This window comes from Heterodontus francisci, chromosome 49 (genome assembly GCF_036365525.1).
Source record: "Heterodontus francisci isolate sHetFra1 chromosome 49, sHetFra1.hap1, whole genome shotgun sequence".
NCBI classification, from domain to species: domain Eukaryota; kingdom Metazoa; phylum Chordata; class Chondrichthyes; order Heterodontiformes; family Heterodontidae; genus Heterodontus; species Heterodontus francisci.
Window position 1 is genome coordinate 1524958 of NC_090419.1, and position 12965 is coordinate 1537922.

Genomic DNA, 12965 nt, shown 5'->3' on the forward strand with positions numbered 1-12965 from the left:
GAGCCTTGGTGCATTGATACAGTGCATCTAGTAGATGGTACACACTGCTGCCACCGTGCATCGGTGATGGAGGGAGGGAATGTTCCTCGATGTGGTGCTAATCAAGCAGGCTGCTTTAGCCTGGATGGTGTCAAACTTGAGTGTTGTTGGAGCTGCACCCATCCAGGCAAGTGGAGAGTATTCCATCACACCCCTGACCTGTGCCTTGTAGATGGTGGAGAGGCTTTGGGGAGTCAGGAGGTGAGTTACTCATCGCAGGATTCCTAGCCTCTAACCTGCTCTTGTAGCCACGTTATTTATATGGCTACTCCAGTTCAGTTTCTGGTCAATGGCAGCCCATAGGATGTTGATAGTGGGGGATTCAGCGATAGGAATGCCATTGAATGTTAAGGGAAGATGGTTAGATTCTCTCTTGTTGGAGATGGTCATTGCCTGGCACTTGTCTGGCGCGAATGTTACTTGCCACGTAACAGCACAAGCCTGCATATTGTCCAAGTCTTGCTGCATTTCTGCACGGACTGCTTCAGTATCTGAGGAGTTGTGAATGGTGCTGAACATTGTTCAATCCTCAGTGAACATCCCACCTTTTGACCTCATGATTGAAGGAAGGTCATTGATGAAGCAGCTGAAGATGTTTGGGCCTAGGACACTACCCTGAGAACTCCTGCAGTGATGTCCTGGAGCTCAGATGTTTGACCTCCAACAACCACAACCATCTTACACAACCACCACCAGACCCTAACACTGACTGGAATCCTGCAAGATTTCACTGATAATCTCGGGCGAATCCTGTTTGTGTTTCTAATCTCATCTCTGACTCCACATCTCACGCAGCCCCATTCTTCAACTCATTTTATTACATTTCATCTTCCAATGACATATCTACTCTCTTCTTTATCTGTACATTCTCTATGCCTTCATTCTGCTTCTGTTTTTCATTTGTTTTGTTAGTCTGTCTCTGGAACTGAAGACATTTGGTCAATTTCTAAATTCATCTGAAACATTTGAATAATTGACAAGGAATTGTCACAGCTGTGCTGAGCTTATATCCATCCAGGACACAGATGCCTCTGGAGAACAGGGATCACAGCCAGGTTCAAATTATTCCAATAAGATTCTCCTATAGACCACCTAATGGTGGAAGAGAAGTTGAGGGAAAACATGCAAACAAATCTTTGAAATTCCATAAATGCATAGCATAAAAATCAGGGGAATTTTAACTACCTCCACATAAACTGGAAAGACGACATGGATGAAGGGGAAAAGGGAATGGAATATTTAATGGCCAATCAGATCTCCTTTCCTCCCCAGTACGGAGGAAGCCCAGGAAGAAAGGACCTATATAGGATCTAACGTTAGAAATGATGCCTCGCTGTTAGGAAAGGTAGTCTTCGGTGAAAATCTTGGAAATAGTGATCAGATTAGAAGATTGAAGATAATGTTTGAAAAATATGTAAGTAAGGGAAAGCCAATGTTAATAGATTGGGGAAAAAGCTGATTTTTAGGGAATGAGAATGGAACTAGTAAAGGAATGCTGAAAAAATATTGACATGCGAAGAGATAGAAGAGCAGTGTGAAATATTTCAAAAAATGATCAATAGATTTCAGGATAAATATATTCTGCTAAATAACAAGAACTAACCAGTCAATGATAAAACACCATAGGCGGATAATTTGATAAGGACAAAATTGAAATGAAAGTAAAAGGTAAACGTTAATTCCATTTACAAGACAGAATAAGGCAACAAAAAGGAATTGGAAGAAGTTAGGAACAAAGTGAAAAAAGAAGGCAAAGAGGACCGAGGAAATGAAATTTTCAGGGAATAATAAAAAGAAATTAGTAAAGTTTTCTACAGACACAAATAACAAAAGTAAAATCAGGATCGGGACAGGCTCACTAAGGGATGCATAAGGTAAAGTTAGGTAATGGCAGTAAACTAGCAGAAATAATGGAAAATCACTGAGCCTCAGTTTTTAACTAGGTAACTGAACATGACATAATTATACTCACACTCTCTGCCTCATTCTCTCTTTTCCCCGACGCACTGTAAACCTCTCACTCCACGTCTCTCTCTCAGTCTGTCTCACTTATTTCCCTCTGTATGTTTCCTCTTTGCTGCTGTTTCTCTGCCTCTCTCTCTCTCCCTGTGCCTTCTATCTGAGTCAAGAGATTTGCTGTGTAATTTATGTCCCAACACAATCACTTTCACACAGCCCAGCAATACCACTGAACACAATGTATGAGCTGAACTGAACTTCCACACTCCCAGTTTTCAATTGAGCTACTCTGGATATGTCAAGCTTCATCAGTGACTTCGAGTTCTATAAGATTTTTCTGTTAATCTGGAAGCAAGATTACTTTTAGTTTTGACCTCTGCTGCAAATCTGTGCCCCCATCTCACCCAGCCACATTCCTGAACACATTTTCTGACATTTCATTTCACTTGGAATATCTGCTGGCTTATGTCTACATGCTGGTTGGGAAATCTAGAACTAGAGAACACAGACTAGGAATAAGGGTTGGCCATTTAGGACTAAGATGAGGGGAAATGTCTTCACTTAAAGGGGAATGAATCTTTGGAATTCTCTACCAAGAGGATAGTGAATGCTCAGCTGTTGAATATATTCAGGAATGACATTGATAATTTCTTGGATAATAAGGCAGATGGGGATAGTGTAGGAAGGTGGAGTTATGATAATAGATCAAACATTATCATATCGAATGACAGAGCAGAACCAAAGGGCCGAATGATCTACTCCTCTTCTTATTTCTTATGTTCTTATGCCTGTGATGTGCTTTACTTTGTAAGTCTTCTGGGACTTGTTTATGGCGAGCAGCCATAAAGGTGGGGCTAAACTGTGGTGAGTCGAAGCAACTTAGCAGTTGCCAGGGAAAAAGACAGAAGCGCAAGGGGAGAGCCAACTGTGCAACAGCCCCGGCAAACAAAGTTTTCTGCAGCACCTGTGGAAGAGCCTGTCACTCTAGAATTGGCCTTTATAGCCACTCCAGGCGCTGCTTCACAAACCACTGACCACCTCCAGGCACGTATCCATTGTCTCATGAGATAAGGAGGCCAAAGAAGATGTGCTTTGTAAGTAAGACTTTGTAAGTCTTCCGGGACTTGTTTTTCCTTATTTTTGACAGTCTATCTCTGTCACAGAAGCTGTTTGGACAACTTTCAAATTCATCTTGAACATTTGAATAATTGGCAAGCAATAGCTGCTGATCTGCTGAGTGTATTTTCCATATTGGATACAAATGTCTCAGAGGAATGTGGATCGTAGCCAAGTTAAATCATATGAAAATGGCCATTCTACAGGCCAGCTAATAGTGGATGGGAATTAGAGGAAAATATGAAGTGAATCAAATTCATCGTGTATTAATCATGGGAGATTTCAACCACAACTAATAATCTGGAAAGAAGAGGTAGGGAATGGGGCAAAGGGAAAGGAATATTTACAATGTGTTTAGGATGGAATTCGTACCCAGTAGATAGGAGATCCATCAAGGCAGTGGTGATGGATCCAGTCATTGAAAATAAACCAGAGCTGATGTGAAATCAAAACTTTGATGAAAATCGAGGCAATATCAATCACAACATAACAAATTTTAAGGCAATGATTGAGAAAGAATTAAAGAAGAAAAGCCAAAAATAATAAATTAGAAAAGCTTATTTTGAATGGTAAGTCTGCAATGTAGAAAAGTAAATTGGAACAGAATATTGATGAACAAGCAAATAGAACAGCAGTGGGAAATATTTCAAAAAGTGATGAATGGACTTCAGAAGATATTTATTCTGCTAAAAAAGAACAGACTGCCCAATAATGAGACACCATGGATGAATAAATGAAGAAGCACAAATTGAAACTAAAATGAAAGTCCATTGACAATAAATGTGAGGATGCGAGAAAGTAAAATCAAAGAAATGAGGAAGGAAACCAAAATAAATGAAGTCAAAGAGGAGCTGCAAATTTAAATTGTCAAGTAATATGAAAAGAAATAGTGAAGTATTTTACAGAGAGATAAATAACAACATGCAAATCAGAATGGGAGCAGAGTCACTGAAGAATGAACAAGAGCAATTCATAGGTAATGACAGAGTTGTGACAGAAGTAATAGATTCAGACAGATTCACTAAAAAGAAACTGTTTCCAATGACTGGAGGATCAATGAGCAGATGACACAGGTTTAAGGTGACTGTCAGAATACCCAGTGGGAACATGAGAACAAAAGTTTTAGTGAATGAATTGTTAGCATCTCCAAAGTACTACTTGATGGTCTGGTGGTGGAAAAAGATTTAAATGTAGATTTCAAAAGGGAATTGTATAAATCTGTGAAGGAGGAAATATTGCTGGGAGATGGGGAAGATTGGAACAGTCCAACAAACATAATTGCTCTTCGAAACAGCTGGCAGAACCTTGAAAGGCTGAATGGCCTCCCTCAGTGCAGTAATATTCTGTGATAATTATATCACCTCTTAATGTATTCTACGGAAGTGAATGTTGATCTGGTCTATGCTTCCTGTCCTTAGAATTTAACCCTTTTATCTCCAGTATTATTCTGGTATCGTTCTGGGCTGCACTCACTTCAAGGTCAATACATCCTTTCTGAGATGGATGACCCAAACCCGATAGCAATACTCCAGATGGAGTCTAACCAGAGCTTTGTACAGCTGAAGCACCACTCACTTCCCTTTGTAATCCAGCCCTCCAGATAAAGGCCAACATCCTAATAATATTCTTCATTACTTTTTGCATCTGCCTACTAAGTTTTAGTGATTCCTGCACTTGGACTCGTACATATCTCTGCTTCACCACAACATTTAGAGAAGTATATGTGTGTATGTACATCTGTGTGTGTGTGTGGGCTTTCTGTGTGTCAATGTGCGTTACTGTGTTTGTTTCTGTGCACATGTTTTAGAACACATATGAACTAACACATGTGTTTTCACGCTCTTTTGTAGCTCTTTCTGAGTGTGTAACTGAGTGCTGTTTGTAGTATATATAAATGATTTGGAGGAAAATGTAGCTGGTCTGATTAGTAAGCTTGTGGACGACACAAAGGTTGGTGGAGTTGCGGATAATGATAAGGATTTTCAGAGGATACAGCAGGATATAGATCGGTTGGAGACTTGGGCAGAGAAATGGCAGATGGAGTTTAATCTGGACAAATGTGAGGTAATGCATTTTGGAAGGTCTAATGCAGATGGGAGCTTTACAGTAAATGGCAGAACCCTTAGGAGTATTGACAGGCAGAGAGATCTGGGCGTACAGGTCCACAGGTCACTGAAAGTGGCAACGCAGGTGGATAAGGTAGTCAAGAAGGCATACGGCATGCTTGCCTTCATCGGTCGGGGCATAGAGTATAAAAATAGGTAAGTCATGCTGCAGCTGTACAGAACCTTAGTTAGGCCACACTTAGAATATTGCGTGCAATTCTGGTCGCCACACTACCAGAAGGACGTGGAGGCTTTGGATAGGGGACAGAGGAGGTTTACCAGGATGTTGCCTGGTCTGGAGGGCATTAGCTATGAGGAGAGGGTGGAAAAACTCGGATTGGTTTCACTGGAATGACGGAGGTGGAGTGGCGACATGATAGAGGTTTACAAAGTTATGAGCGGCATGGACAGAGTGGATAGTCAGAAGCTTTTTACCAGGGTGGAAGAGTCAGTTACCAGGGGACATAGGTTTAAGGTGAGAGGGGCAAAGTTTAGAGGGGATGTACGAGGCAAGTGTTTTACACAGAGGGTGGTGAGTGCCTGGAACTTGCTGCCAGGGGAGGTGGTGGAAGCAGATACGTTAGCGACCTTGAAGAGACATCTTGACAAATACATGAATAGGAAGGGAATAGAGGGATATGGGCCCTGAAGTGCAGAAGGTGTTAGTTTAGGCAGGCATCAAAATCGGCGTAGACTTGGAGGGCCGAATGGCCTGTTCCTGTGCTGTACTGTTCTTTGTTCTTTGTTCCTTATGCATCTTTATATATCTGCTTATTTGGGTGTCGGGGTGTGTGTCTCTGCGTGTGTATGAGTTTGTGTTTATGTGTCTGTGTGTATCTGTTTGTTTGTGTCTCTGTTGCTGGGTATATGTGTGTATGTACGTTTGTGTTTCTATGTCTGAGTGTATCTGTTCGTTTGTGTATCAGTCTCTGTCTCTGGGTGTGTGTGTATGTACGTTTGTGTTTGTATGTCTGAGTGTATCTGTTTGTTTGTGTCTCAGTTCCTGTGTCTGTAAGCAGTAACTCTGAGTATGTATCTAAGCTCTGCAGTCCTGCCACATCCAGCCGTGAATTGTGGTGGACAATTAAACAATTAACTGCAGGCGGTGGCTCCACAAATATCCCCATCCTCAATGAAGTGGGAGCGAAGCACTTTCGTGCAAAAGACAAGGCTGAAGCATTTGCAACAATCTTCTGCCAGAAGTGCCGAATTGCTGATCCATCTCAGCCTCCTCCTAAAGTCCTCTCCATCACAGATGCCAGACTTCAGCCAATTCGATTCTTTCCTCGTGATATCAAGAAACGACTGAAGGCACTGGATACTGAAAAGGCTATGGGCCCTGACAATATTCCGGCAATAGTACTGAAGACCTGTGGTCCAGAACTTGCCACGCCCCAAGCTAAGCTGTTTCAGTGCAGGTATAACAGTGGCATCTACCCTGCAATGTGGAAAATTGCCCAGGTATGTCCTGTACACAAAAAGCAGGATAAGTCCCACCCGACCAGTTACCGCCCCATCTCAATCATCAGTAAAGTGATGGAAGGTGTCATCAACACTGCGATCACGCGGCACTTGCTTAGCAATAGCCTGCTCAGAAGCTCAGTTAGGGTTATGCCAGGGCAACTCAACTCCTGACCTCATCACAGCCTTGATTCAAAAATGAACAAAAGAGCTGAACTCAAGAGGTGAGCTTCGAGTGACTGCCCTTGAAATCAAGGCAGCATTTGACCGAGTATGGCATCAAGGAGCTCTAGCAAAACTGAGGTCAGTGGGAATCAGGGGGAAAACCCTCCGTCGGCTGGAGTCATACCCGACGCAAAGGAAGATGGTTGTGGTTGTTGGAGGTCAATCATCTGAGCTCCAGGACATCACTGCAGGAGTTCCTCAGGGTAGTGTCCTAGGCCCAAACATCTTCAGCTGCTTCATCAATGACCTTACTTCAATCATAAGGTCAGAAGTGGGGATGTTCGCTGATGATTGCACAATGTTCAGCACCATTCATGACTCTTCAGACACTGAAGAACTCTGTGTAGATATGCAGCAAGACCTGGACAATATCCAGGCTTGTGCTGATAAGTGGCAAGTAACATTCGCGCCACACAAGTGCCAGGCAATAACCATCTCCAACAAGAGAGAATCTAACCATCTCCCCTTGACATTCAATCACATTACCATCGCTGAATCCCCTACTATCAACATCCTAGGGGCGGCCATTGACCAGAAACTGAACTGGGGCAGACATATAAATAACGTGGCTACAAGAGCAGGTGAGAGGCTAGGAATCCTGAGCGAGTAACTCACCACGTGACTTCCCAAAGCCTGTCCACCATCTACAAAGAACAAGTTAGGTGTGTGATGGAATACTCTCCACTTGCCTGGATGGGTGCAGCTCCAACAACACCCAAGAAGCTGGACACCATCCAGGGCAAAGCAGCCTGCTTGATTGGCACCCCATCCACAAACATTCCCTCCCTCCACCACCGACGCACAGTGGCAGCAGTGTGTACCATCTGCAAGATGCACTGCAGCAACGCACCAAGGCTCCTCAGACAGCACCTTCCAAACCCTCGACCTGAACGTGCTTGTGTATGTGTTTTTCTGTTTGATTGTGTCTCAGTGTGTGTGTCTCCAAGTATGTCTGCTTATTTTTACGTGTCTTTGTGTATCTCCTTGCGTTTCAGTGTGTGTGTTTGTGTGTGTGTGTGTGTTCCACTATGTGTCAGTGTATACCTGCTTGTTTATGTCTGTTTGTGTGTGTATGTGTGTGTGTGTGTGTGTGTCTGTGCATGTTTGTTTACTTATATGTTATATATACCTGCCTGCTTGTCTCTCATGGTGTGTTTCTGTGTGTTTTATCGCAGTGTGTATGTATATATGAGTTTGTGTGTTTCTGTGTCTTTGTGTATCAGTGTGATTGATTATCAGTTTCGGTGTCTCTGAGTGCCTCTGTGCTTGTGTGTTTATGTGTCTCAGTCTCTGTGAGTATGTGTCACTGAGTGTGTGTCCATGTCTCTGTGTCTTTCTATGTGCCTATGTGTATCTGTTTGTTTGTATCTCACAGTGTGTGTGTCTCTGAGACTGTGACTGTGTTTGTTTGTATATCTTGGTGCATCTGTGCCTCAGTTTCTGTGTCTTGAGTGTGTGTACTTCTGTGTTTGTGTGTATCTGTTTGTGTCTCAGAGTGTGTCTGTATGTATGTTTGTGTTTTTTTATTATTGACTCCTGTGATGGGGATGTTGCTGGCTAGGTCAGCATTTATTGCCCATTTCTAATTGCCGTTGAGACGGTGGTGGTGAGCTGCCTTCATGAACTGCTGCAGTCCATGTGGAACAAAAACAAGAAATGCTGGAGTCACTCAGCAGGTCTGGCAGCATCTGTGGAAAGAGAAGCAGAGTTAACGTTTCGGGTCAGTGACCCTTCTTCGGAACTGACAAATATTAGAAAAGTCACAGATTGTAAGCAAGTGAGGTGGGGGTGGGGCAAGAGATAACAAAAGAGAAGGTGCACATTGCACCAGGCATCATAGCTGACCAAAAGGTCATGGAGCAAAGGCAAACAATATGTTAATGGTGTGTTGAAAGACAAAGCATTAGTACAGATTAGGTGTGAATACACTGAATATTGAACATCAGCAAGTGCAAACCTGAAAAAAAACCAGAAAAAAACCAGTCCATGTGGGTTAGGTATACCCACAGTGCTGTTAGGAGGGGAGTTCCAGGATTTTGACCCAGCGACAGTGAATGAACGGCGATATAGTTCCAAGTCAGGATTGTGTGTGACTTGGAGGGGAACTTGCAGGTGATGGTGTTCCCATGCATTTGCTGCCCTTGTCCTTCCAGTTGGTTGAGGTGGCGGGTTTGGAAAGTGCTGACTAAGGAGCCTTGGTGCATTGCTGCAGTGCATCTTGTGGATGGTGCACACTGCTGCCACTGTGTGCCTGTGGTGGAGGGGGTGAATGTTTGTGGATGGGGTGCCAATCAAGCGGTCTGCTTTGTCCTGGATGGTGTAGAGCTTCTTGAGTGTTGTTGGAGCTGCACCCATCCAGGCAAGCGGAGAGTATTCCATCACACTCCTGACTTGTGCCTTGTAGATGGTGGACAGGCTTTGGGGAGTCAGGAGGTGAGTTACTCGCTCAGGATTCCTAGCCTCTGACCTGCCCTTGTCGCCATGGCATTTATATGGCTACTCCAGTTCAGTTTCTGGTCAATGGTAACTCCCAGGATGCTGATAGTGGGGACTTAAGCAATCAAAATGCCATTGAATGTCAAGGGGAGTTGGTTGGATTCTCTCTTGTTGGAGATGGTCAATGCCTGGCAATTGTGTGGCGCGAATGTTACTTGCCACTTATCAGCCCAAGCCTGCATATTGTCCAAGATTTGCTGCATTTCTGCATGGACTGCTTCAGTATCTAAGGAGTTGCAAATGGTGCAGAACATTGTTCAATCCTCAGTGAACATCCCACCTTTTGACCTCATGATTGAAGGAAGATCATTGATGAAGCAGCTGAAGATGTTTGGGCCTAGGACACTACCCTGAGGAACTCCTGCAGTGATGTCCGGGAGCTCAGATGATTGACCTCCAACAACCACAACCATCTCATGTATCAACCACCAGAGCCCACCAGTGACTGGAGTTCTGCAAGATTTCACTGTTAATCTCGGGGGAATCTTGTTTAAAGTTTCAGTAGGGGACTATTTGGGAATAGTGATCACAATTCCATAAGTTTTAGAATACTCATGGACAAAGACGTGACTTGTCCTAAAGGAAGAGTGCTAAATTGGGGGAAGGCCAACTATACCAAAATTCGGCAGGAGCTGGGGAATGTAGATTGGGAGCAGCTGTTTGAAGATAAATCCACATTTGATATTGGGAGGCTTTTAAAGAGAGGTTGATTAGCGTGCAGGAGAGAAATGTTCCTGTGAAAATGAGGGACAGACATGGCAAGATTAGGGAACCATGGATGACAGGTGAAATTCTGAAATTAGCTAAGAGGAAAAAGGAAGCATACATAAGGTCTAGGCGGCTGAAGAAAGACGAAGCTTTGGAAGAATATGGGGAATGTAGGACCAATCTGAATCGAGGAATTAAGAGGTCTAAAAGGGGTCATGAAATATCTTTAGCAAACAGGCTTAAGGAAACTCCCAAAGCCTTTTATTCATATATAAGGAGCAAGAGGGTAACCAGAGAAAGGATTGGCCCACTCAAGGAAAAAGGAGGAAAATTATGCGTGGAGTCAGAGAAAATGGGTGAGATTCTAAACAAGTACTTTGCATCGGTATTCACCGAGGAGAGGGACATGACGGATGTTGAGGTTAGGGATAGATGTTTGATTACTCTAGGTCATGTCGGCATAAGGAGGGAGGAAGTGTTGGATATTCTAAAAGGCATTAAGGTGGACAAGTCCCCAGGTCCAGATGGGACCTATCCCAGGTTACTGTGGGAAGCGAGAGAGGAAATAGCTGGGGTCTTAACAGATATCTTTGCAACTTCCTTAAACACGGGTGAGGTCCTGGAGGACTGGAGAATTGCTAATGTTGTCCCCTTGTTTAAGAAGGGTAGCAGGGATAATCCAACTAATTATAGACCGGTGAGCCTGACGTCAGTGGTAGGGAAGCTGCTGGAGAAGATACTGAGGGATAGGATCTATTCCCATTTGGAAGAAAATGGGCTTATCAGTGATAGGCAACATGGTTTTGTGCAGGGAAGGTCATGTCTTACCAACTTAATAGAATTCTTTGAGGAAGTGACAAAGTTGATTGATGAGGGAAGGGCTGTGGATGTCATATACATGGACTTCAGTAAGGCGTTTGATAAGGATCCCCATGGTAGGTTGATGGAGAAAGTGAAGACGCATGGGGTCCAGGGTGTACTAGCTAGATGGATAAAGAACTGGCTGGGCAACAGGAGACAGAGAGTAGAAGTGGAAGGGAGTTTCTCAAAATGGAGACGTGTGACCAGTGGTGTTCCACAGGGATCCGTGCTGGGACCACTGTTGTTTCTGATATACATAAATGAATTGGAGGAAAGTATAGGTGGGCTGATTAGCAAGTTTGCAGACGACACTAAGATTGGTGGAGTAGCAGATAGTGAAGGGGACTGTCAGAGAATACAGCAGAATATGGATAGATTGGCGAGTTGGGCAGAGAAATGGCAGATGGAGTTCAATCAGGGCACGTGCGAGGTGATGCATTTTGGAAGATCCAATTCAAGAGTGAACTATACAATAAATGGAAAAGTCCTGGGAAAATTGATGTACTGAGAGATTTGGGTGTTCAGATCCATTGTTCCCTGAAGGTGGCAATGCAGGTCAATAGAGTGGTCAAGAAGGCATACGGCATATTTTCCTTAATCGGACGGGGTATTGAGTACAAGAGTTGGCAGGTCATGTTACAGTTGTATAATACTTTGGTTCGGCCACATTTGGAATACGGCGCGCAGTTCTGGTCGCCACATTACCAAAAGGATGTAGATGCTTTGGAGAGGGTGCAGAGGAGGTTCACCAGGATGTTTCCTGGAATGGAGGGCGCTAGCTATGAAGAGAGGTTGAGTAGATTCTGATTATTGTCATTAGAAAGACGGAGGTTGAGGGAGGACCTGATTGAGGTGTACAAAATCATGAGAGGAAAAGACAGGGTGGATAGCAAGAAGCTTTTTCCCAGAGTGGGGGATTCAATTACAAGGGGTCACGAGTTCAAAGTGAGAGGGGAAAAGTTTAGGGGGGATATGCGTGGAAAGTTCTTTACACAGAGGGTGGTGGGTGTCTGGAACGCATTGCCAGCGGAGGTGGTAGACGCGGGCATGATAGCATCTTTTAAGATGTATCTAGACAGATGCATGAATGGGCAGGAAACAAAGAGATACAGACCCTTTGAAAATAGGCGACAGGGTTATGTAGAGGATCTGGATCGGCGCTGGCTTGGAGGGCCGAAGGGCCTGTTCCTCTGCTGTAATTTTCTTTGTTCTTTGTTCTTTGTTATGATGGGGAACGAAAATCATGGCTTCCATTTTGCCGATGTTTAAACATCAAAAGCAGTACTGCATTGAATCTTGGTCTGCACATGTGACAGCATACATAACACAGACACCAGCAGCAGCAAAAATAAGCGAAAGTAAATCAAATCAGTTTGTAGAGTTAATAGCTGGGTACAGAGACTAACCAGCACAAACAACAATAGCAACAGCAAAGAGGGCAGAATAAATGGCAGTACAATAATGCTGTTAGAATGCACGGTTTACAGAATTAATCGCTGAACAGCCAGACTTACCAGGAACACCAAGAATAGCAAGTATTGGATAGTAAAAGTATTGAATCACATAAAGACCGCAATAAATTCGCCATGCTACTGTTATCCAATCATAATCTGCAATAAGTGCCTGAAACGAAGAAGATAAACCCTTCCCCATTGTTACAACCTCCCAATCAATTGTTCTCAAATTCTGACCCGTTTTTGTAACATTCCAATTTATTGCTCTCAGATTCTGATCCATTGTTGTAACATTCCAATCCATTGTTCTCAGTTTCTGATCGATCATCTCCTTCTCTCTGGAGCCGCAGATCCCTGTTAGTGCCGGGGCTGATACTCCCGCTGACACTAGGTGTTAATAGCTTAGCATTTTGAAGGACGTGCACTATTAATAGAAGAAGAAAACCCTCCAGAGGAAACCCTCACAACTACAGTCCATGGAGACTAACACCAATTCCAAGCACTGAAAGAAAACAGGCTCAGTTAACCCATTTCGATCCAA

At 43.6% G+C, this 12965-nt stretch overlaps 1 protein-coding gene across 1 annotated transcript in view; it reads right to left on the reverse strand.

Annotated features, from left to right (window-relative positions):
- The window catches only part of LOC137358313 (probable G-protein coupled receptor 139), a 35135-nt gene extending 22392 nt beyond the window's left edge, over positions 1-12743 (reverse strand). The window contains exon 1 of the mRNA XM_068024251.1: positions 12485-12743. Coding sequence (XP_067880352.1) covers positions 12485-12728 — 244 coding nt within the window. The 5' untranslated portion in view covers positions 12729-12743. The remainder of the gene's footprint in view (positions 1-12484) is intronic.
- Between the last annotated feature and the right edge of the window lie 222 nt (positions 12744-12965).